We start from the raw sequence: 26,281 nt of genomic DNA on the forward strand, positions 1-26,281 counted from the left end.
GCAACCAAAATGTATTTCCCTTCACTGAAATACTGTCACTTTTCAATGAGAAAACAAGAAAAGATTAAATCACCAAGAATCAAAAGTTGGCTTCTTATATTAAGCAGGAATATTATAGAAAAGTTTTCTCTGTGTAATTGTGGTTGCCTCCAGGACATGCCTGGGTTTCCATAGAATCATTTTTTCCAAGGAATTGCCTAAAATTAAGTTCAGACTCAAATGTTACTAGCCAGTTACAGAAGAAAGATTTTCCATATAGCAAGATTTTTTCTAGGTGATATGCCCATAAACCTTATATTTTAATACATGCACACTTTATGCCACATAAATCTCAAGTGTGATAGTTTATATGTATAATTTAATAGATTCTTATGTGTCAAAAAAAATCACACCTATTTAAAGCGTAATTACAGAACGTGGCAGAGTTGACTCAGGTGGTGTTCAGAGGCAACTCTGGATCAGTTCACTTCAGCAGACTTCCACGAAGCCCTTACTGTGTGCTCCAGGCACTGCGAGTTCAGACCTGTCAGTCCAGAAATCACTGTATTAAAAGGCAGCTGGTGATCATGGCCATCAAAGAAGTTCAAACCAAGTGAACTGGAGTATGGGGGAGCTAATGAGAAAAGAAGGCTTCCTAGAGGAGGTGGGCCTTGAAAGATGGGTAGACCCTCAACAGGTGAGGAGACCAGGGAGAGCTGAGCGGGTGGACAGGACTGGTGTTGCAGGCGCCCCGTGGGGTTGGGGCAGAGAGGGAGACTGAACTTAGAAGGGAAGGGGGTCTGGAGAAACAAGGGGACACTATGCTGAGCAGGGAGAGTTCCAGAGGCTTCTGAGCACAGGAGTGACAGGCTAGACCCTTTTGCAGGAGCAGGGACACCCATCAAGAAGCTGAGGCGATGGTCTAAGTGAGAGATGGGAGGCCTGAGCAAGGGCAGTGTTGAAGGAGATGTAGGAAAGGGGCAGAGGAGAGAGACATTACAAGGGGAGAATCACCATGGTTTTAATTGTTTTTTAGCTACAAAATTTAAGAGAAGGTTAATGCAGAAAACAAAGGGACAGACATAAGCACAAGAGACAGAAGTCATTTGCAAGCTCGTTCTCACATACAGACCCCCGTGATAAACATTGTGGTATGTGTCCTTCTTGGAACATATGTTTGTCATGTCTCAGAACGTATGTCTGTCTAGTCATAGAACATGTTTCTCTTTTTCAATTAAATTGGTATATATTAATCATACTATCACAAGAATTTTTATAAATATATAAGAATATCAACATATTTTTTAGCAGCTGCCAAGCATTTCATCTTAGGGATGTCTCATCATTAAGGAACCTCCTACTGTTGGGTAGCTTATTTAGAATTATTTTGTTGTGATAGACAATGCTGTGGTGAACATATTTATACATATATCTTTATACATTTTTAATTAAGGTCTGAGGATAAATTCCTGTAAGGTGGAGTGAATAAAAGTATGTGTACCTTTTTTCAAAAGGATATATTTAAAAACTTGGCCTCCAAAAGCTTTATTTGTTGATCCATAAAAATTGGAGCAGGCTAATACCAGTTATTACAGCTCTTTTTTTCTTTACTAACCTAGTGGACAAACTAATGTCTCACTGTTTCTATTTTACATTTCTTTCATGACTCCTCAGTTAACATTTTTTTGCACGTTTTTTTTCAGTTTTTTGTTGCAAATATTTATAGGCCATTTGTATTATTTGCCTGTGAATTACATGTTCAGGTCCTTCATCCACCTTTCCGTTGGGACACCTGTCCTCTGACTCTTGATTAGTAAAAGGTGTTTATTTTAAAGAGAATACATTATCCCTTTGTGAGTCATACAGTGTGCCAAGAGTGTGGAGAAACTGATACTCATACACTGTTTGCAGGGGTATAAATTCACAGGACCATTTTGAAGAACCACTTGAATATATCTTTCAAGCTGTTAAAAGTTATATTCTCCCTGGAATATTTATCTTACAAAAATACAGAAATCTACAGTGATATACATACAAGGGTTCACTGAAGCACTGTTTATAAAGCAAAAGAATATGCCCATCAATAGGGAACTGGTTGCATAAATAATACTATCACCTCAAACTCTGGAAGGAAGTCACTATGGAAGGAAGGAGGCAGTTGTGCTCCACCTTCTTGAGGGCAAAATATCTACATAGATTATTTGGAATTCTTCTGCATAGGAGGTTTGTCTAGTCTCCCCCATTTATTTATTCCATCATTTGTTTACATCAGAATGGACTCATGGATATTTATTTTATACTTTGAGGTTTTGATCCAATACTATGTTATTTATTTCCTTACTCAAATTGTTCCAGCTTTGGCCATGGAGAGCTGGCTTCGACATGCCCCCAGCATTGTTTGGTTGGTTTGTTTGAGCACCTCCTTACTTTCTGGAACTACAAGATGCTACCACCTCATCCTGTACATTTCTTGTCCCAGTCCGAAACCAGCCATTTCTCCAAGGAGCCTTGGTTCCTTTTTTAAAAAATATTTTATTTATTTATTTACTTATTTATTTTGGCTGCGCTGGCTGGGTCTTAGTTGCAGCATGCAGGATCTTCGTTGCAGCATGCAGACTTCCTAGCTGTGGCATGCATGTGGGATCTAGTTCCCCGACCAGGCATCCAACCAGGGATCGAACCCGGGCCCCCTGCATTGGGAGCACAGAGTCTTACCCACTGGACCAGCAGGGAAGTGCTCCCTGGTTCCTTTTATTAGATAATGGTATTAGAAACCAAGATCTGGGAGCTACGTGTGCTTGTGCTACTTAGGTATCACTGTTTCTAGGTCCTCTCAGATGCAGAGCAAGGAAATGTTGTGTGTGTGTGTACCCTAACTCTTGTGTATATACATACCTATAAATATTTCTATATGTAACCATCTGTATCAATATTAAGCTAAATATGACTTACTACTAATGTCTCCACCGCCAATCCATTACCATATGGATCATTCTAGCCTCCTCTTGCTTGTCTACAACTTCCCACTCCAACAGGTGGGAGAAACCTGGGTCCCACCATCTGCCACCCATTTCCTTAATTGTTCAATTCCAGTGTTCATGCATAATGGCTCCAGAATTGTTACCCATCCGCCCTTGGGAAATAACTTGATCAGAATACAGTGCTTATATACAGTTCCTTTTGTCTTTAATCTTTCAGGCTCCCTCATTTCCAAAGTTACTTAGGCCAGCACCTTTTCCCCTCACTCTTCTCAGGGAGGTTGTTTCATACATTTATAATCCAGTTAGGTTCGCTTGTTCTGTTCTACATTCCATCCTAGGACCCCTTAATCTCCACAGTGATTAAAATGTGCATATTTAGCACTAAGCTGTAAAGTTCTATGGGTTTTCACAAATGCACAGTGGCACGTATCCAACGTTATAGTATCATACGGCATAGTTTCACCACCCTGAAAAATCCCCTGTTCTTCACCTACTCAAAGCTCTGCCCTTCTCACACCTCTGGCAGCCACTCATCTGTTTACCATCTCTATAATTTTACCTTTCCAGAACTTTTTTCCAGCATTTTCCAGAACGTCAAAAAAAAAATGGGGGAGGTAATCACACTTAGGTTGCCTTTTCAGACTGGCTTCTTTCACTTAGCAATATGTATTTAAGATTCATCCATGTCTTTATATGGCTTGATGGCTTATTTTTTTTTTTTCGGATGAATACTATTCCATTGTATGAATTTACCAGTTTGCCTATCCTTTCACCTATTGAAGGACATCCTAGTTACTTTCAGTATTTGACTATTATAAATAAAGCTGCTATAAATATTTGTGTGCTATTTGTGTATCTCTGTGTGTGTGTGAATATGTGTATGTGTGTAGATGTAAGATTTCAAATAAACTGGATAAATATTGAGGAGTTCAATTGCTGGATCGTACCATTTTTCATTCCCACCAGCAACAAATCAGAGTTTGTGTTGCTCCAATTACTTGCCAACAATTGGTACTGTCAGGTTTGGTGAAGTTTTTTGTTTGTTTGTTTTGGGGTTTTTTTTAGCCATTCTAATAGGTGCGTAGTGTTTGCATTTCCCCGATGGCAAATAATGCTGAGCATCTTTTCACGTTTATTTGCCCTTGGTTACATCTTTTTGGTAAAGTACTTATTCAGATATTTGGCCTGGTTTTTTTTGTTTTTTTGTTTTTTTTTGGTTGCGTTGGGTCTTTGTTGCTGTGCGCAGGCTTTCTCTAGTTGCAGCAAGCAGGCTTCACTTAATTGCAGTGCGCGGGCTTCTCATTGGGGTGGCTTCTCTTATTGTAGAGCACAGGCTCTAGGCACGCGGGCTTCAGTAGTTGCAGTGTGTCGGCTCAGTAGTTGCGGCGTTTGGGCTCAGTAGTTGTGGCTCGCGGACTCTAGAGCACACGCTCAGTAATTGTGGCACGTGGGCTTAGTTGCTCCGCAGCATATGGGATCTTCCTGGACCAGGGATCGAACCCGTGTCCCCTGCATTGGCAGGTGGATTCTTAACCACTGCACCACCAGGGAAGTCCCTGGCCTGTTTTTTAATTGGGTTGTTTTCTTTTTTCTTTTTTTTAAGATTTTTTTTTGATGTGGACCATTTTTAAGGTCTTTATTGAATTTGTTACAATATTGCTTCCGTTTTACGTTTTGGTTTTTTTGGCCACGAGGCATGTGGGATCTTAGCTCCCAGACCAGGGATCAAATCTGTACCCCCTGCATTGGAAGGCGAAGTCATAACCACTGGACCGCCAGGGAAGTCCCTAATTGGGTTGTTTTCTTATTGTTAAGTATTAAGAATATACTTTGGATTCAAGTCTTTTATCAGATATGTGTTTTACAAATATTTTTCCCAGTCTGTGCTGTCTTTTAATTCTCTTAAAAATGTCTTTTGCAGAATAGAAGATTTTAATTTTAATGAAGTCCAACTTACCAATTTTTTCTTTCATGGATTGTGCTTTGGTGTTATTATATCTAATAACTCATCACCAAAGGTCATGTAGGGTTTTCTTCTATGTTTTCTTTTAAAAGTTTTATAGTTTTGTCTTTTACATTTAGGTCTATGATCAATTTTGAGTTAATTTTTTTTTTTGCGGTACGCGGGCCTCTCACTGTTGTGGCCTCTCCCGTTGTGGGGCACAGGCTCTGGACGCGCAGGCTCAGCGGCCCAGCCGCTCCGCGGCATGTGGGATCTTCCCGGACCAGGGCACGAACCCACGTCCCCTGCATCGGTAGGTGGACTCTCAACCACTGCACCACCAGGGAAGCCCTGAGTTAATTTTTATGAAAGGCCTAAACTCTTGTGTCTAGGTTCATTTTTTCACATACACAAAAACAGTTCCAATGGTTCCAGCACCATTTGTTGAAGAAATTACTCTTTCTCCACTGAATGCCCTCATGTATTTGTCAAAGGTCAGTTGACTATATTTGTCTGGGTCTATTTCTGGGCTCTCTAGTCTGTTTTATAATCCTAGACATCTATTCTTTTGCCAATACCAAGCTGTCTTGATAGCTTTACAATCAGTCTTGAAATCAGGTAGAGTGAGTCCTCCAACTTCATTCTTTTTCAGTATTGTGCTGGTTATTCTACATCTTTAGCCTTTCCATATAAACTTTAGAATCAGTTTGTTGATATTTATAAAATAGCTTGCTGGGATTTCAATTAGGATTGAATTGAATCTATAGATCAAGCTGGGAAGAACTGACATTTAATAATGAGTCTTCTAATACATGAAGATGGAATACCTCTCTATTTCAATCTACTTTGATTTCTTTCATCAGTGTTTTATAGTTTTCCACATATAAAACCTGTACATACTTTGTTAGACTTATACCTAAGTATTTCTTGATTATGTGTGTGCTACTGTAAATGGTGTTTTTTTTTTAAATTTCAAGTTCCAGTTCTTCATTGCTGATATATAGGAAAGCTTTCATATATTGATCTTGTGCCCTGCATCCTTGCTATACTCCCTTATTAGTTCCGGGAGTTTTAAAAATAGATTTCTTTGAGATTTTCTGTATAGACCATCATGTCATCTGTGAATAAAGACAGTTTTATTTCTTCCTGAAGCAACACAAACTTTCACTCTTTGCTGGTGGGAATGCAAAATGGTAGACACGATCCAGCAACTGTACTCCTAGATATTTACCCAGTTTATTTGAAGTCTTATGTCCACACCAAAAAAAAACAGCATGCATATGTTTATAGAAGTTTTACTCATAATCATCAAAAACTGTAAGTCCTTCAGAAGGTGAATGGATAGACTAGTAAATCCATACAATGAGCAGTACTCATAAAAAAGCCATCAAGCCATATAAAGACATGGATGAATCTTAAATGCATATGGCTAAGTGAAAAGACAGTCAGAAAAGGCTACATATATATGAGTCCCTTTTTTTTTTTTTTTTTTACATTCTGGAAAGGTAAAACTTTAGAGATAGCAAGCAGATCAGAATCTGGACCACTGCCTTCCTCTCCATAGCAAACCCTGCCTTATTCCTTGGGTAACATCAACATCACTGTGAACGACCACGGTCACTTCAGCAACTGTTACCCACCTATCACTCCAGTCACCCCCTTCTCCAAATTACCCAGGACTGCCCTGCATCAGAAACCTGAAGTTCCAGTCTCGGGCCACAACCTTTAACCTTCTAATCCTCACCTGCTCCTTGACCCCAGCCCCACTGCTGTGCTCATCCTTCCCTCTCGCCACGCCTTGGAGTCCTTGGTGGCCCTTTTCCTCTTGAGCAGACGGATCCCCTATCATTTGTCACTTCAGCCCCTTCTTAGCCAGTACTTTTAGGTCCCTTGCCCCATGGTCCTTCAAAAAATCTGCTTTGCTCATCATGGATGGATCCAACCGCTTGCCCTCCTGTGCCCCTCTCTTTAGGCTGCAAAGTGCAACTAGAGAAAACCAGCTACCCTCATGCCCTGGGGCTACTTTAAAAGCCACAACCTCTATTTCCATCATCGGCTCTGCCCACAAGTCTTTCTATATTTCCATAGTCAACCTTCTCTTTCCCCTGGAGTGGCTTTTTCAAGCTCCCCCCAAACCCCTCAAGCTTTCCTCCTGCTTCCCCTCCTTCACCTCCTATTTCACTGAGGAAAGAGGAGCTGTGAACCTCTTGCACACCTACAAGCAGACCTGTGTCTGTATCTTTCCTTTCTGCAGACTCGCCTTTTACGATGAAGAGGTCCCAGGCCTCGGCCTCTCCCACCTTCGCGGGGACTTCACTTCATTATGTATTCCCTCCCTCTCCTCATCTTTAATTTTTCCCGGTCTACTGGCTCTTTCCATTCAAAATATGTACACCCCCAAGGCTCTTTCTGCTGAAAAGAAAAGAGGAACATTAACACCTCCCTGAACGTCTTCCACCCCTCCAGCCACCCCCTTCTTCTCATCTTTCTCCTTAGAGCCACTGTTCAAGCATCGCCTACACCTGCTCTCTCCACTTCCTCTACCGCTCAAGCTGCTACAGCCCAGCTTCCATTTCACATCCCCGCAAAACAGCTCCTGCTGAGCCTAGCACCTCCGTGCTGCTAAACATAAAAGACTCTTTTTTTAGTCCTTTTAAATGACCCATTCTGTAGCATCCCGTTATCCTTGAGACAGTGATTTCCAAGACGCCAGCCTTTCTGGGTGTTCTTCTCGTGCCCAGGCTGCTCTTTCTCAGCCCCTTCCCATAAGCCCTGAGGCTCTCACGTGGGCCTCTGTTGCCCCCTGGGTAATCTCATCTACTCCTGTGGCTTCGAATGCAGGTGACTCCAATATCTGCATCTTCAAGCTGGATCTTTCCCCTGACTCCCAGACGCAAATATCCAACTACCTGCTGCATGGTTGAGCTCACACGTCCAAACCTCTCTCCTCTCTGTCATCTCCTCTCTCACAACTGCTCCTCCTCCTCTGCACTCACCACCTCAAAGAGTGGTGCTGCCAAGGACCAAAACGGGGCCTCCTTTGCGCCTCCCTGTCATCTCCCTCCAAATCCGATCAATCACCCAGTGCTATCGTTCGGTCTCTTAATATTCTCTTGAGCCCGGCCACTTTACATCTCTGTCGTTTGCCTAGATTAATGGGACGGACTCCAACCCAGTCTCCTGGCCTCCCTTCCTAGGCCCACACCTCTCCTCTGGTTTTCCCACCCTGGCACTGATTCCCCTGGACTGTAATCCCCTCCATCACGTCTGTCTCCCCCACCAGACTATGAGCTAATGATGGCAAGGGCTACATCTAGTTTACTGCTGACCCCCTGAACCTAGCACAGAGCCCGGTACATGTTCAGTCAATGTCTATTAAATAAATAAATGAATATAGCCAGAAGTAATGAGCCTCAAATGAAAGAGGGTTTATACAATGAGGAAAGAATAACTGTTTGGAGGTAGCATTTGGAAGGGAAAATGCTAACACTGCCTCCCAGCCCTGTGATAAATGAAGTCTGGAAGAACAGGGGGTTCTACTGGAGTCATGTTCAGAAAAATGGGGAGGCCCCTCAGTAAAGAAACTCACCAGCTATGTGGCTTTGAGCAAGTTACTTCACTTTCCAGAACCTCAGCTTCCTCATCCATAAAATGGGTGTAAAATATCGGCCTCATTGGGTTTTGTGAAAACAGAGTTAGATGATGCAGGTTAAATGCTTAGCACAGTATCTAACTCAGTAAGTTGAGCCTAAGTGCTCAATAACTGTTTTTTAAATAGTCTTGATTAAAGCCAAGAGGGATCAGGAATATTCAGTGACTAGGCTAATGATGCATGGATGGGGTATCAGCAGATTGATCAGGGGAGAAAGCTCAGAGCTGGATGGAAGAGTGCAAGAGGGAAGAGGGTCTGCGGGCAGTTCTGGCCATCCCTCAGCCTCTTCCTGTCCAAGCACCAACTTTCCCTGAGGAACTGCCAGTCCTCCAATCCCCTGCGGCCTTGGCCCCCTACCCTACCTCCACGGGAAGGCCTGTTTCTGAGACCCGGCCAGCCAGAGTCTCCTGTTTCCTGGTCAGGGTGATGAGATCACGAAGCGCAGGATGGGACCCAAGCCAGGGCCATCAACCCCAGAGTCTCTGTTCCAGGACATCAAATGGAGCTACTGAAGAGGAGGAAGGTCTTTTCTGCAGGGGTTGCCCTCACAGTGAGCTGCTGGCAGCCATCTTGGAACCACAGAGGAGGAGGCTGCCTGAGGGGAGCCAGCACAGAGAAAACACCTCCCTAAACGTCTCCAGGGACCTCCAGGTGGAGAGAGCAGCAACATCCAAGGCCCCTAGCAATACGTGAAGCCTAGTTTCTCCCTGGACATTGTTACATAAGCCAGTAAGGTGAGTTTGAGCTGGGGTTTCAGTCTGAGTCCATGAGAAAAGTTAAAGCAGTCCTCCAGGGCAAAGTGTTGGGAACCTTTGCCCGGTCCAATCTCTGCTAATACATAAGGGTCCTGAGACCTCGACTTGGACTTGCCTAAGGCCTCAGAACAGGTTAGCAGCAGAGCCTGGACTGGAACCAAGTTATCCGAATTCCCTCTCCATCTCTTCCTAATTCTTCATCTTCAGGACACAATCTCAACCCCACCGCCAGCACTTAGGCCCAAGGCTAACCTTCCTTTCAGCTTGTAGCTCCCACTACACTACCATCCTTTTTAAGGCTAATATTACTTGTTTACTATATGTCAAGTGCTGAGCTAAACCCTTTATATCCATGATTCTTATTTAATCTTCAAAAATCACTTGAAATGATTCTTCCTATTTTATAAATGAGGAAGGTCAGAGGCTGAAAGACAACCCAAGATCATACAGGCAACAAGCTGTAGAGCTAAGGTGGAAACTTAGGCCTGTTTGATTCCATGCGACTACAGCTCCTCAGCCTGCTGTCCACAGACCTCTAAAGTGTTCATGTACAGACTTTGGGGGGCAGTGGGCAGGGGAGGCAGCAAACCCACTCAAATTAAATGCAAATGTATACATCTATGTATTTAGCTGAGGGCAGGTTCATATGTGATATTGTCAGATTCTCAAAAGAACCCGTGATCAGAAAAAGACTGAGAACTTCTGGCTTTATGGTGAACTCCCTGGGGCCAAGACACAAGCCTGGCCCATAACAGACCCTTAGGGAACTTGGCCAAGCTCTTCCATCTCAGCCACTCTATAAACAAATCCCAAGGGACTCAGGTCACATGGAGAAGCAGGCACGTCCTCAGAGGCCGACCAGAACACTGGCTGCTGGATTTTTGGTTTGGCCACAGGGAGCCTCAGATTCCCTTGCAACCTCCTTCCAATCAGCTAATCTTCCCTTTTTTCCCGAAAAAATGTTTGGATGCCTACTACATACAGACACAGCGCTAAGAGCTCTACCTATATCATTTCATTTAATTTTCATAACAACTGTGCAAAGTGAGTACTATTATTATTCTCATTCACAGATAAGGAAAACAGGCTCAGAAAGGTAAGTGACCTGCTTGCCTTTATCTGGAGTCTGATGAGCAGCTTTGTTGTCACACATGAAAGTCTGCCAGGAAGAGACGCCAATCAGTTCATCTCAGAGAAAGCAGCCCCAGCGGCTGATGGACTGGCCGCTGGCCAGTTTTCAAGCCAGAGCTACCAGGGCTGTGTCCAGGAACTGCTCTCTAAGTGGCTCACAGGCCAGCAGGGAGACCATTTCTCAGAGCATTCTATTTGGGAAAATGCAGCTTTACTTCTGGCTCATTTCACCCACTTGGTCTGAGCTGGACACAATACAATTGTTCGCAGAACAAGCTGCACTGCCCTTTGCCAAACTGACCTGGCCTCCACGTGCAGAGCAGATTACATCAGAGCCGCCAGTGGCCCTCCTCCGGGAGTTCTGTAGCTGATCAGAGGTGGGACTCAGCTGGCTCCCAGCCAAATAGTTTTGCTAAGGAAACTATGAATCCCCTGATACTGTGTACACATCTGGTTTTTTTTAAAAGACTAAGCTCAGTTGAAAAGGAAAAGATTTTGAAAATAAAGAAGAAAAAAAAAAAGGCTTCAGTATTTCTCTGTTCAAAACAAAGGGTGTACAGTCCCTACCACAGATGTGGCTAGGCCTTCCTTAGTTCCTGCTGTATCTCAGAAAACAACAATAATGTGAACTCTGGCCTTGATCATCAGAACACAAGCTGGCGCCTCTCTGAGGCTCCCACTATGCTTGGAGCGGTAACCAGCCAGGGCTGGAGAAGCCTGGAGAGAGCTGAGTAACGGCAATGTGTAGGACCCGGCATTTCCCAGCGGGACGGCCCAGCTGGAGAGAAGGCCCAAAGGGAACCCAGGCCCAACACCCAGAGCCCCAGTCACGTACACTGTGCAACCTCGAGGCCACTGTCCTCATCTGAAACCAGAAAGGCAAGAAGAAAGAGGAAAAGCTGTCAACAGCCCCATTTGGAGCTTTGGTTTATTCAAAGGGGTCTTGCAGGGTACTTTCTACTGAAGATCATGTCCTGGCAGGTCTATCTGAGCAGTCAGAAGCCTACCCCACTTAGCTGGTCCAAGTCCCTGATGTCATTCCTTTAGGTGGGGATGCAGAGCTTCCTACCTGGAGCAAAGGTTCTGATTGGACCAAGTCGGTTTGTAGTAGCATGCGTGCGGCCAGTGACCAGGCCATCAGAAATTCAAAGAAATTCAATTCAAGAAGTGTTTCCTGGGTGCCTCATTCATTCATTCTACATATATTTACTGAAGGTCTATTATATGCCTGACATAGGGCAAGGTGGTGGGGGACACAGTGATGAACAAGATAGACATGGTTCCTGCCCTCATGGAGCCCAGAGATGGCCAAGGAAGATGGAGACTAAAGAGTTACACAGAATGAGGACAGATGGGGAAAGGACCACATGGAGAAGTACAGGTGCACTGAGGGGACATATGACGGGGAGACCTTTTACAGGCTGAGATTCATGGGAGGCTCCTAGAGAGAGTGATATTCCCACTGAGATCTGGTTGGGAGCTGAAGAGGGAGGACAGCACGAATGGGGGCCTGATGAGACCAAGATGTGATGCAGCAGGGAAGAGGTGGGAGGCCAGGATGGCCGAAGCCCACAGAGTAGGGGGACAGTCAAGAGATGAGTCTGGAGAGGTGGACAGAAGCCAGACACACCATGCAGGACCTCGTAGGGCACATGAAGGTGCCTGAACCTTAGCTTAAGTGGAATTGGAAGCCACCGAAATGATTTAAACACAGAAAAGATGTGTTCAATTCCACCCGCTGTGTGAAAAAGCACAGATGAAGGTGGGGCTTAGGAAGAGGGGTTTGGACCTGGGGCCAGGTGCCTGAGACTGAAGCCTGGAGGGGCTCCCAGCCCATGGGGGACAACAGCGCGCTATCTGCACAGGCACATGCAAGCGGCGTTCTTACCTGGTTAAACCTCCGGGTAAAGGCCACGACGTTGGGAGCGAGACTATGTTTCTCCTTCTTACTCCATCCACAGCTGGCTAGTTCCTGGGAAGCACAAAGTCAATTTCAACAGTGATTCCAATGGGGATGCAAACACAGCAGGGCATCTAACTGGAATGTGGACACAGAGATGGGGAAGGACTGAAGCACTGGCCATCTATGTCCTCCCCGGGTGGGAGAGATTCTCCTCCTCCTCTGGAGAAGAGGGCTGGGTCTATAGGTGGAGGTGTATCCTGGGACCCCCAGAGGTGAGGGTGAGAAGCAGGATACTTTTCTCCATTACCCCGGCCACATCTCCCAGGGCTTCTGTGCCACATTATTCTCAACCCCGCCACTGCCACTCTGCCAGCTCCTTGGGACCAGAAGCCCTTTCTTAATGCAAATTGTCTGAGAGAGGGTATAATGTTATATTGAGCAGGATTCATACCCCAGGGCTAACTTAAAATCGAAATCTGGCTGACGATGCTCAGATTTCATTGACCAAGTGACACCGTCCATCCCTGGAACCAGGGCACGTCCTGGGCCAAGCCCACTGGGATCAGAGAAGCTTCTGGGATGACCTCAGATTCTTTCCTGAAGTTGCCCCTCCCATCTCTCATATACACAACAGGGGGCAGAAGGACAGGTCGCCTTACTATCTTCTTCCAGAGCCTAGTCTCTTCTTTTCTAGCAGATGTAGCCGTATAATGTGAAGAGTCAAATGACCTAAATGGTACCTAACAGTGAGGATGGTTCCTCTCCAAGGGAGGTAATGGGAGCAATCTAATGGGATTACCTGGGGGAAGTAGATAAAAGGATGAAGGAAAAGCCATTAACTAAATGCCCAGCTTTGCCAGCCTGTGCCTTGGCGACCCCTGGCAGAGAGAGTGCAGGAAAGTTCTCTACCCCTCAGTTACAAGGCTTCCTTCTAACTCATATCCAGCCTCTGTATTATTAATGACATTATGTTTTGCCCCACACCTGGAACTTTTATAAGGGCTTTAGTGAGGGTCGGCCGCCTACCAGCCGGAATAGACGCAGATCAGGGGTCTACCAGGAAGTCAGGGGGTACTGTGGGAATGGCCAAAGATAAACTGAGCAGTTAGGCCTGAAGTGCCGTGCCCTTCAAATGCATCTCAGGACCCAACTGAAGTCACCTGCAGGCGCCTATGGGAAGCCGGCGGCAGGCAATGGGCAGCTCCGGATTCAAGGTGAATGACCTGGACTTGAGAACGCTTGGGAACCAACCAGGAGCTAAGAAACACAGCTCCTCTTCCTGGAGGCCTCACTTCTATAAATGGCACCATTGTCCTCCCAGTCACCCACATGAAAAAATACAGCAGACATCCTTGACCCTGCCAAGTCCTTCTCACCCTCACAATTTAGATCCCAAGTCATGGTAATGACAATGATATTAACTAATGCTACCATTTACCAAGAATCCCCCATGTGTCGGTACTGGACAGGGAGCCTCACTTGTTATCTCATGTAATTCTCACCACATCCGTTTTAATAAAGAAGAGGGCTGAGTCCTAGTCATCACCTTGAATGATGCTCTGGCTCCACTTCTTTTCACAAGTAGACGTGAATCCCTTTGAGCTGTAGAGTTTGCCTGTTTACCATGATTCTCCTCGTTGTGTGTATCTGAGTTTCTTTTCTAGCGTATATTTGACCTACAAAGTCAGTTCCATTGACTCCTACTCCACCCCACCTTTAGAACATATGCAGTCGGCAAATGTATATTACTGCCCTTTAGAAAGGTAACTGTGAGGACAAGAGCCTCTCTCCCCTACGGATTCCAAAGCCAGCCCTGGCCTGGAAATGTATGTGTTATAATCGGATATAAAAGAGAAGTTGTAAAACTGATGTTCAAGGACTGAGACATGGTTGTTGCCCAGTTTCTGGCTGGTAGTTGCTCCCTTTGTTTTTCCCTGAATTCTTTAATAAACAGCAGAAGTTATATACACATCCGTAAGTGTGGGGGGCAGGGAGGGTACACGTGTGTAAGGGTTCATTTAATTCAGAGTTTGGGTCTATTTCCACACCGTAAGTAACTTTGGAAGGCATCCTCAAAGGGAGCAGTGTGGACCTTACAGGCCAAGTCAGGTCAGAGCCCACCCTCCACACACCAGCTGCGTGATGTTTATCTTCTCAGAACCTCAATTTTCTCACCTTAAATGGGCCTGATAATATATTTACCCGTGAAGCTCATTAGAACAGGTAAGATTAAAGCTCACACAGAGCACCTGGCATGTAACAATCACTTGATAAATGTTATTACCCCCCTCCTCTTTCCAGGGTCACGCTGCTGTCAGACACGGCTTTAACTCCAAACACTCCCTTCTTTCTTCCACACCCACTCTCATTGCTGTCTTGAATTATTAACAAAATCAATTATTATTTCTCTTTCATTCTGCTGATGTCATTCAGGCAAGAACCAAAGCAGGTACTTAATACATCTGTCCCAAATTTGTTTGATTTGAATATTTCTAAGACCCTGATTTAAAAACTGTAGGTACAGTTCTTGGCGTTTGACAATTCCCTAAGGACCCTTTTGCACTGGAATACATGTCACATTTAAAATTAAAACTTTGGGATTTCCTTGGTGGTCCAGTGGTTAAGACTTCACCTTCCAATACAGGGGGTGCGGGTCCCATCAATACAGCTAAGATCTCACGTGCCTCGCGGCCAAAAGACCAAAACAGAAGCAACATTATAACAAATTCAATAAAGACTTTCCAAAAAATGGTCCACATCAAAAAAAAAAATCTTTAAACTTAAAACTTCAACAGGGTAAAACACTATGTTTGAGAGGTTCCTTGATAAAATGGAAAGGGTCCTTTCCTTGCTCCGAATCCCAACCGTGTCACTCATTTCCTGGGTGACCGCTCTCTTGGCATCAGTTGCATCGCTGATGAAAACAGGGATGCTGAGACTAACTCCACAGAATTGTGGTGGAGACCAAGAGAGATAAAGCCTGACAAAGGAGGTGACATGCAGGGCACAGGCCTGGCTCACAGCAGATTCATTTGTTGAATGAACATGGCATGAGCATTCCTCAGTGTTGAAATCTCCCAAATCCAGTGCAGAAAGATTTATCAAGATGTCAAAAGAAATAAGGCCATTCTAACTGCACTAAAACAAGTCCCAAGCCCAGCCTCCTTGGCAGTATTCCTCTTCTGTGTTTGGCCTTATAGGAATATGAGATGCCATCTGTGTGAAGTGGGTTTGGAAAATGTGAAGTAATAGAACAACACTCCTGCAGCCACTATTACCTAAAAAAGGTCCATGCTACAGAACAGATTTGAGTGTAATTAAGTTAAAATTGACCAGAGGAGACAGGGCTGCTTCTAGAAGGGAGACAAGGGGCTGCGCTGAGGCTGGTAAGGCCTTGGTAGCCCTGCGTGCTGTAGAGCCAGCCTTGTGGCTGCCCTGGGGTGTGCTGGGGCCCTGATCTCGCCCAGGCTGTCCTTGGCTCTGAGCTGCCTGCTGAGGTCCACTAGATGTGAAAGGGCAGTAAGAGCCTGTACAGTCCTTGCCAGCTTCTTCTGGAACCTTTTCTCCGTCATGTGGCTGTTCCCTGGGTTCACCTGGGAGAAACTTTCTGCCACTAAATAAACAAATTTACCTGCCTTCTCTCCCGTCCTCAGGCTTTAGTGGAAGAGAGGTCCTGTCCCCTCAGGACCCGCTCTCCTCCTGGCTCCCTCCCCCTCCCTGCTCAGAGGCCTTGCTCTGATGCCCTCTCTGGTCCCTGTATCTTCAACCTCTTCCTCTCCAATTTCTTTCCTGCTAGGATTTTTTTTTTTTTTTTTTTTTTTTGCGGTACGCGGGCCTCTCACTGTTGTGGCCTCTCCTGTTGCAGAGCACAGGCTCTGGACGCGCAGGCTCAGCGGCCATGGCTCACAGGTCCAGCCGCTCCAGGGCATGTGGGATCTTCCCGGACCGGGGCACGAACCCGCGTCCCCTGCATCGGCAGGCAGACTCTCAACCACTGCGCCACCAGGGAAGCCCCCCTGCTAGTATTTTAATGTGCAAAAGCCTCTCCCATTAATAATAATAATGGTGATGACAACAATAACCACGATAGTAATAACAAAAGCCATCTTTTCTAGACCTCCCGTCTCCTCTAGCTCCTGCCCCTGCCACTTGAAAGGGTTGTCGGTTCTCCCTGTTTCAATCCGCTTCCCTGGCCACCTCCTTCTCTGGCGAGGCAACCCCTCTGCATATTTTCTGTTCTCTGTCCTTGCCCCTCAGCTCTGTGTTCTCTTGGTTGTCTTGACGCCTCTCGGGCCCCCCATTCACAGTGTATTTTCCAGTTGCTTCGTTCTTTTCTGACACATGTCCCCCAAGCCCCACCAGGGTCGTCTTCCGTATTCTCTACATCTGCATCCCTTCCTGGAAGATCACACACACCATCATGGCTTCCACCACATGCCCATGTCCGGCCCAAGTTTCTCTCCTGACTCTAGACCAGGATATTCAGCCACCTCCTGGCCACACCTCCCTTGGCCACCCACAGGCACCTCAAAATCAGCACGTCTAGAACCAAAAGGGTGTCTGACCAGCTGCCTTAAGTAAAAACACCTAATGACATGAGATTCATTTAGACATTCAATCTGACAAAGGAGAGTGTTTATTACAAAGAAACTGTCCATGGAAAAGATCCCTAACCAAGATAAAAACAACTCTGTCTTAATACCCCCATCTGCAAGCATTCCTAGGTGACAGCAAGAATCAACACTGGTTTCAGCTCACTCTGGAAGCTTCTCTGGCCACCAGCTTTGTGCTTAGGGTCTTGGGAGTCAGATGCCCTGAGGTGGCCTGAGAAAGGACTGTGCCTGGGGTCAATGAGGTAAGGCCCTGGAAGAGGAGACCTGGGGAGTGGGACAAGTCCTCCCTGAAGACCTCCACAGGATCTAAGCCACTGAGCCATAAGCAGCCACATGTGGCCCTTCCACGCATGTGTTTAATTCTAACTGGAATCTTCTCCAAATCACATTCCTAAAACATGCCCACATGGAAGATGCACCACGTCAAGGAAAGGTCACTAAATCTGACCTCAGGGACCACCAGCAGGCAGCACCAGCCAATGACACCACATTACCATCTTGCTCAACGGCAACCTTTTTTCCTTCCTTCTACCTCCAAGTTTCTCCCCATCCCTCCCAACCTACACTCTGGAACAATCTTCAGAAGGACTGGTGGGACAGTCACACACTAGTCAAAGAAGTTTTAAAAGCACCCCAGGGAGTGGGTGACCCACTGAGGCAGTGGGGGGAGACAGTGCCAGTTTGGGGGTTGGCAGTGGGGTCTGACTAGGGAGTAAGGCATTTCAGAGCTCTCATACCTCACGGCTGGGAATGCAAAATGGTACAGCCATTTGGGAGAGCAGTTTTGCAGTTTCTTTTAATGTTAAGCATACACTTAACCAAATGACCCAGCAATCTCACTAAAGCAAACATTTCATTTGTACACACAAAAAACTGTGTGCATGTTTATGGCAGTTCTCAATATGGAAATTCTCAATTTCCCCAAACTGGAAACAACCCAGATTTCCATCAATCGGTGAAGGGACAAATTGTGATCCATCCATATAATCAAACACTACTCAGCAATAAAAAGGAATGAACTACTGATACAGGCATCAGCAAAGATAAATGTCAAAAGCTTTATGCTAAGTAAAAGGAACCAGACACAAAAATATTATAGGATTCCATTTTTATGACATTTGGCGATAGGTAAAAACTATAGGGACAGAAACCAGATCACTGGCTGCCGGGGCACAGGGAAGTTCTGAGATGCCAGGCAAGTTCTCGCCCTGGATCACGGTTGTTCCATGAGAGAACAGTAGTCCTGCCTACCTTATCCACGGTTTCGCTTTCTGCAGTTTTAGTTACCTGCACTCAACTGAGGTCCTAACATATTAAATGGAAAATTCCAGAAATAAACAATTCATACATTTTAAAATCATGCACCGTTCTAAAGCATGATGAGATCTCATGCCCTACAGCTCTGTCCAATTCAGAAGGTGAACCATCCCTTTGTCCAGCATATCCTGCCTGTCAGTCACCGAGTAGCCAGCTGTTATTAGATTGATTGTGGTGGTGTCACAGTGCTTGTGTTCAAGTAACCCTTATACTTAATAATGGCCCCAAAGCACAAGAGGAGTGATGCTAGCAATTAGGATATGCCAAGGGGCTTCCCTGGTGGCGCAGTGGTTTGAGAATCCGCCTGCCAATGCAGGGGACACGGGTTCCAGCCCTGGTCCGGGAAGATCCCACATGCCACGGAGCAACTAAGCCCGTGCGCCACAACTACCGAGCCTGCACTCTAGAGCCCATGCGCCACAACTACTGAAGCCCGTGTGCCTAGAGCCCGTGCTCCGCAACAAGAGAAGCCACCACAATGAGAAGCCCGTGCACCACAGCAAAGAGTAGCCCATGCTCTCTACAACTAGAGAAAGTGCGCGCGCAGCAACGAAGACCCAATGCAGCCAAAAATAAATAAAAATTTTTAAAAGACTTAGGATATGCCAAAAAGAAGCTGTAAAGTGCTTCCTTTAAATGAAAAGGCGAAAGTTCTCGACTTAATAAGGAAAGAAAAAAATATATGCTGAGGTTGCTAAGATCTGCGGCAAGAACAAATCTTCTATCCGTGAAATTGTGAAGGAGAAAAAAGAAAGTCATGCTAGTTTTGGGACTCCCCTGGTGGTCCAGTGGTTGAGACTCCATGCCCCCAATGCAGGGGACCCGGGTTCAATCCCTGGTCAGGGAACTAGATCCCATGTGCCATAACTGAGAGATCCTGCATGCCACAACTAAGACCCAGAGCAGCCAAATAAATAAATATATCTTTTTAAAAAGTCATGCTAGTTTTGCTGTCACCCTTCAAACTGCAAAAGTTATAGCCACAGTGCATAAGTGCTTAGTTAAGATGAAAAAGGCATTAAATTTGTACAATAAGCTATTTTGAGAGACAGAGACCACATTCACCTAACTTTTATTACAGCATATTGCTATAATTGTTCTATTTTATTATTAGCTATTGTTTTTATTCTCTTACTGTGCCTAATTTATAAATTAACCTTTATCATAAGTATGTATGTAGTATAGGAAAAAACAGTACAGTTGACCTTTGAACAACACAAGTTTGAACTGCACAGGTCCACTTTTATGCAGATTTTTTTCAATAGTAAATACTACAGTAGTACAGGATGGGCAGTTGGTTGAATCCTCAGATGCAGAACCTCAGATATGGAGGAAACATGCATAAGGAGGCCATCTATAAGTTATACTCAGATTTTCGACTGTGTGGAAGGTCAGTGCCCCTGACCCCCATGTTGTTCATGGCTCAACTGTACATAAGGGTTTGGCAGTATCTGCGGTTTCAGGCATCCTCTGGGGGTCTTGGAATGTATCCCCCTCGGATAAGGGGAGGACTACTGTATACATTTATCAAGACTCACCAAACTGTTCACTAAAAAGCATGAATTTTGGACTTCCCTGGTGGCGCAGTGGTTAAGAATCTGCCTGCCAATGCAGGGGACACGGGTTCGAGCCCTGGTCGGGGAAGATCCCACATGCGGCGGAGCAACTAAGCCTGTGCGCCACAGCTACTGAGCCTGCGCTCTAGAGCCCGCGAGCCACAACTACTGAGCCCGTGTGCCACAACTACTGAAGCACGCACACCTAGAGCCCGTGCTCCGCAACAGGAGAAGCCACTGCAGTGAGAAGCCTGTGCACAGCAAAGAAGAGTAGCCTCCGCCGGACGCAACTGAGAAAAGCCCGCACGCAGAAATGAAGACCCAATGAAGCCGAAAATAAATAAATAAATAAATAAATAATTTTTTAAAAGGGTGAATTTTACTGGATAAAATTAAACCTCAATAAGTGTGACTAAAAAAAAAAAAAAAGGAAAGAAAATAGTCCGAGCATCAAGGACTGTGAAGGGAAGCGCAGCAATAACAGCCATGCAAAAGAACTAAAGAACAACTAGTTCACATGGGACTAAGACAAAGAGGCCTGAAGGAGGGTCTCTGGGAAAAAATTAATGCAATTAAAAATATGATAGGAATAAAAACATAACAGCAAACTTGAAAAAGTTTGAGGACATGATGAGAGCAAATGATGATAGAAAAAAGCAATTATAATCTCCAGGAATAACAAAAACCAAGAAATTCCTGTTTGTATATTTTTGTTTGTTTGTTTGTTTTTGCAGTACGCGGGCCTCTCACTGTTATGGCCTCTCCTGTTGCGGAGCATAGGCTCCGGACGCACAGGCTCAGCGGCCATGGCTCACGGGCCCAGCCACTCCGCGGCATGTGGGATCCTCCCAGACCGAGCAACGAACCCATGTCCCCTGCATCGGCAGGCAGACTCTCAAACGCTGCGCCACCAGGGAAGCCCTGCTTGTATATGTTTAAATGTTATATATGTATTTAAATAGTATACATACATTTAAAATAGTATATGTTTTAAATGTTTAAATATTATATATTTTGATAGCTGTATACATTTAAATATTTTATTTTTTCCCCAACATTAGGCAGTTGATGGATTAAAAGAAAAGGGAGGGCTTCCCTGGTGGCGCAGTGGTTGAGAGTCTGCCTGCCGATGCAGGGGACACGGGTTTGTGCCCTGGTCCGGGAAGATCCCACATGCCGCAGAGCAGCTGGGCCCGTGAGCCATGGCCGCTGAGCCTGCGCGTCCGGAGCCTGTGCTCCGCAATGGGAGAGGCCACAACAGTGAGAGGCCCGCCTACCGCATTAAAAAAAAAAAAGAAAAGGGAATCTGTGGGCCCTTGATGTGAGGCATATTCTCTCTTGAATGGCCCAGGGTCCTTGGAGAATGAAATACAACCCTGACACACTACCTAGCTTGACACTGAATGACACACATTTACATAGCCATAAAAATGAATGCTGTTTGTTGGTTTGCAACTTTTAGAGTCAACCTAAGGAAAACTGATGGACTTGATGTAACTGCAAAATGTCACAATGTTAATTTAATTAACTTGACAATGTAAAAGTACAGCTGACAAAAGGTGGCAAGTGGAGAAGGGGAGGAAAAGCATGGGAAGTGAACAGTCAAGAGACACTATATAAAACTGATGAAATCGAGGTCTCAGCGCACCAAATAAAGTTCCAAAAATAACCAGCAGAAGAAAAATCCTCTGGGGAGGGGACTGGAGTAAGGGATCAAAGCCTTTCTTCATAAGCTCTTCTGTACTATTTGAATATCATGAAAAGATTACTTTGAAACAAATTTTAATAGGTGACATGTTATAATATTACACATTGTAAACCTTCTAAAATTAAATTTTAACAGTTGAGTAAACACTCAAATACACAAAATTTGTATAAACTCATAACCTGTCAGGGTCAACATCTACAACGCAAATGTGTCAACATAAATAGCAGATAGTTTTCAGGTGGCCACTAGACACTTCTGTACCTTCTGATGGAGTAAGCATGTGAAATCATGACCATGTGAACCTTCAGGAAACAGGCCTGTCCCACAGGAGACATCAGGGCTTTTACCCAAGTGAATCGCAGAGGAGGGAGCAGCTAACAGAGGAGGCTGCCTCAGACCCTCACTGGGACAAAACTGGCTGTGATGAAAAATGGAAGGAAAAGAAAAGGGAAGGAGGAAAGGTAAAAGGAGGCAAGGATGGAAGAAAGAAAGGAAGGGAGAGGAAGAACGGAGGGATCAGGGAAGAGGGGAAAGAAGACGGGAGGGTGGGCGGGCCAGCTGAGCACCAGCCCCCATGCTGGAGGGGCTCCAGGACAGTCAGACGGGACCTCGAGGAGCTCAGTGTCTGGCCGGTGGGGGAGACAGACATGAACACAAATCACTGTAACTCAAGACAACAAAAAGCAACTGCAGTTTCCTGCTTTATTTCTGAAGGTTGAAGACCTAAAAAGACATTTCCTAGATCCAAGCTTTCTGAGTGACTGTCAGTGGGCTGAGGCATCTTTAGCTCTTTCCTGGGAGAAGAAGGAGGAGAAGGAGAAGAAGGAGAAAGAGGGGAAAGGGTGAGAAGAAAGGATGAAGAAGGAAGAGGAAGAGAAAAGGAAGAGACAACAGTAATTGACAATTTATAAAACACATCTACATTCGATACCAGAGTTAAAGTATGTTTTATGAAATATAGCAATGGACCAAACAAACATGCTCTTGCTTTCTATGTTCTACAGGAGGGGAGAGAGATGAGAAATTTGTGATAAGTCAAATGATGATAAATCCTTTAAAAAAATGTTAACCAGGAGGAAGGAATGGAATATTGGAGCGGATGCCTCAGGATGCCTGGCTGATAAACTGACTGGAGTGGAGACCACGAACAAGGTTGGCAGCAGGCTCTGCGAGGATCCAGGGAGAGGGTTCCAGGCCGAAGGAAGTGCGAGTGTGAAGACCCTGGAAGCTCTGACAGCACAAGGTGGGCAATGAGGCTGGAGCTGCTTGAGCCTGGGGCAGGTGGGAGGAGACGGGGTAGGAAGGAAGGGGGTGGGGGCCTCGAGGGCAGGTAAGGACTAGAGTTTATTCTGAGTGGGATTGGAAGGCTACAGAGGGACTGAGCAGAAGCAGCTCCAAAAGCCTCATGCTGTGCGCTGGGTAGGTTTTATCGGACCCAATCCACCCCGTGCTCTTGTGCTGTGCTACATACAATCTAACCTGTACTATAACCTTATACACGAGCAACATAATTTTCTCACGTGAGAGCAATTCACTTTAGTAATTTGAAAGAAACACCTGCTAGGGGCTGTGTGTGGAGAAAGGGAGGAGCCTGGCCCCGGGGGAAATGAACATGAGGGCCTCCATAAGGGCTCAGAAGCCCTGGCTAGACAAACCACAGAGGGGGAAAGAATCGCTGGGGACAAATGGGTGTCTTCTGCGGGGTCGGGGTGTGTGGGGGTCCCTGACCTAGTAGGAGGAGCTCTGCTTTCTCAGCTTCCAGTCTATTCATTTCTGTACAACGACTGGTTTACAATCACTACTGTTTCATCAAGTCCTCAAACTACCGTCTGTTTAGCAAACATGCAGATTTAGGGTCATGAAGATGACGTAAACTTCCCTAAACATTCCCTTTTCAGCCCTAGTGTTGTGCAGCTCTGCACAATTAGAACCAGCTGTCCAGGCAGGGCAGCGGCCAAGTGCAACCCTGTGAACAACCTCCAGTCCACGTGACAGAGAAAGGGCCCTGTGAGCAGAACGGAGAGTGGCCCGCAGTGCAGCCCACCCGGATTCCCGGGCTGGTCACGAGGCCCACAGGGCCTCACGTTCATTTCCCACTCTCACCCTGGGGACTGCGCTCAATCCCCTTTCTCTGTATTCTTGGGATATTTTTTTTCCAAATAACATCATTCAGATGTTTTCTTTTTAAAAAGAATACTTTTTTTTTTTTTTTTTTGATCAGGGACCTAGCACATGTTCAGTACAGAAAACCTAGACAATACAGAAAGCCCACAGAAGAGAATTTAAATCACCCATTAGCCTAACACCCAGAGAAACCAGAATTTACAATCCGGTCAACAATAATGACAATAACAACAGCTAACTTTACTGAGCACTTACTAAGCGTCAAGCACGATGTCAATTGTTTTATGTACATTCAGCCTTTGCTCACTGAATTCTCACAGCAACCCTATCAGATAGATACTATAATTGCCCCATTTTACAGATGAAGAAATGAAAGCTTAGAGAAGTTAAGCAATTTGCTCAAACCCATATGTGTGGTCAACGTGAGAGCCAAGATTCCAGCCTGGGTCTGTAGGTCTCAGGAGCCTGGCCCCTTGGGCTCAGAGCAGGTCCGTCTCCAGAACGCAGGCCCTTCCCCACTCCCAGGCACAGAGGTACGCAGAGGTACACAGGCATACGCACACACACTCTCTCTCTCAATGGAACTCACACTGTAGCTGTGGCTTTGTTCTTACTACCTTTTCTCACATCTGCCCCACCCTCCTTTCACGCTCCATACACACTTGACGTCTCCTAGAAACAATTCATATTCGTCTCCTTTTGTTTTTCCTCTGAGTTCTAGGAGAAAATTTTAGTCTGTCTTTTAATTCTCCTTTGGTTTTCTAAAATATCTGGTTTGCTGCTCACTGTTTCCACTGCAAATTTAAAGTTGGTAATCACGTTTTTTCAGCAGAATTCAACCCTTCTTAATCTGGATCTTCGCAAACTGCAGTCGTCTGTAACACTGCCGGGAACACAAAATGAAACTTCTGGAAGTAACCGGGAAAGGCACGCTCTGACCTAGTCCTTGCACTGCCTACGATTTTTTGTCCAAACAAAACTTTTCTGTGTCTGGTGAGTATGCTAAACACCACATCAGAAACTTGAAAAGTTAACTCAAAATTTCCAGGGCCACGTGATTTTACCAGTGAGTCCTGTCAGACCTCATAATTAAGTGTTTAAGTAACACCTAATTCTTATGCTAAATAATTTATTCCAGAGCACAGAAAGCAATGGAAAGAAGCCCCAAACCCTAACACCTGACAAATACAGACCAAGTGGGAAAAAGAATCATCGTACATGGCCCAGCAGGTTTGTCTAAAAAAATGTAAGAATAGGGCTTCCCTGGTGGCGTAGTGGTTGAGAGTCCGCCTGCCGATGCAGGGGACATGGGTTCGTGCCCCGGTCCGGGAAGATCCCACATGCCGCAGAGCGGCTGGGCCCGTGAGCCATGGCCGCTGAGCCTGCGCGTCCGGAGCCTGTGCTCTGCAACGGGAGAGGCCACAACAGTGAGAGGCCCGCGTCGCAAAAAAAAAAAAAAAAAAAAGTAAGAATAAGCTAATATTATGAAAGCTATTAACATAATAACAGTACATCAATAAGTCAAAGAAGAGGAAAGTGTTATGTTCTTCTCAGATACTGAAAAAAGTAATTAGCAAAAGGCAACATTCATTTGGGATTTTAAAAAGAAAAAAAGAACTTCTTAGAAGCTTAGTAATATCTATCTCAAACCAACAGCCATCATTATATAACAAGAGAAACACTAAAGGAATCTGAATTAAAGTTAGAAACAACAGGTGGTGCATCCTTTCTCAACAAGGTTCCTTATCTGAACCATAGAACACGGAAAGTGATTTGACAGTGACTGTCTTAATTCTCCTAAGACTGGGACGTTTGTACACACAATGGACCTTCAGGCATTAGGCTTAATCCTCTCATGGATTCCTGGTTGAGAAAGGCCTATCACCCAGTGCTGCGCAGCAGAAATATAATGCAAGCCATATATTTTAAATTTTCTAGTATCCGCATTAAAAAAAAGAAAAAAACAGGTGAAATTATTTTTAATAATTTCTTTTATTTAACTCAATATACCCAAATATTATATTTTCAACCTGTAATCAATACAAAATATACAAAATTATCGATGAGACAGCTTACATCCTTTTTGTACTATGTCTGAAATCGGGTCTGTTTCACACTTACAGAGCACCTCAGTTTGGACCAGTCACATTTCAAGTGTCCAGTAGCTAGGTGAGGCCGCCATCTTGGACAACACAGCTCTAACCAATGGACAATGACACTGAAATACAAAATATAATTACTGAAAAGGAGAGGTCAGGCAGGTGAACCAAAGACAAGTCGAGAGGCCCCATCAGCAGAGCCGGGGTGAGGTGGGGAGCCAAGGCAGCCAGCTGAGAACCAGAAAGGAAGGTTAGCCCAGGACAAGCAAGAAGACAGAACAGGTGAGGAACCCACTCGTGACTGACCTGAAGTAATGGGTTCTGTATGTCCCTGTTACTGAAGGTCTGACCCCACCTCCACTCCCCTGCTCCTCCAAAGGGAGGCAGAGCTTGTCTCTAACGGCTGAGGTAGATCCAACTGCAGCTCTATAGGAACGCAGGTTACAGACAGAATGAAATACGTTCAAAAAAGATGCAGAGGGACTTCCCTGGTAGCACAGTGGTTAAGAATCCGCCTGCCA

General features: G+C 45.2%; 1 protein-coding gene across 9 annotated transcripts in view; it reads right to left on the minus strand.

The window, feature by feature from the left end:
* Positions 1 to 26,281, minus strand: part of RALGPS1 (Ral GEF with PH domain and SH3 binding motif 1) — a gene marked incomplete at both ends in the record, with an annotated part of 243,661 nt that overhangs the window by 174,258 nt on the left and 43,122 nt on the right. For all 9 annotated transcript variants that reach the window (XM_079706615.1, XM_079706614.1, XM_079706613.1 and 6 more), the window contains one exon: positions 12,329 to 12,412. In XM_079706615.1, coding sequence (XP_079562741.1) covers positions 12,329 to 12,412 — 84 coding nt within the window. The remainder of the gene's footprint in view (positions 1 to 12,328; positions 12,413 to 26,281) is intronic.

Source organism: Hyperoodon ampullatus, assembly GCF_949752795.1.
Source record: "Hyperoodon ampullatus genome assembly, chromosome: 6".
In the NCBI taxonomy this organism is placed as follows: Eukaryota; Metazoa; Chordata; class Mammalia; order Artiodactyla; family Ziphiidae; genus Hyperoodon; species Hyperoodon ampullatus.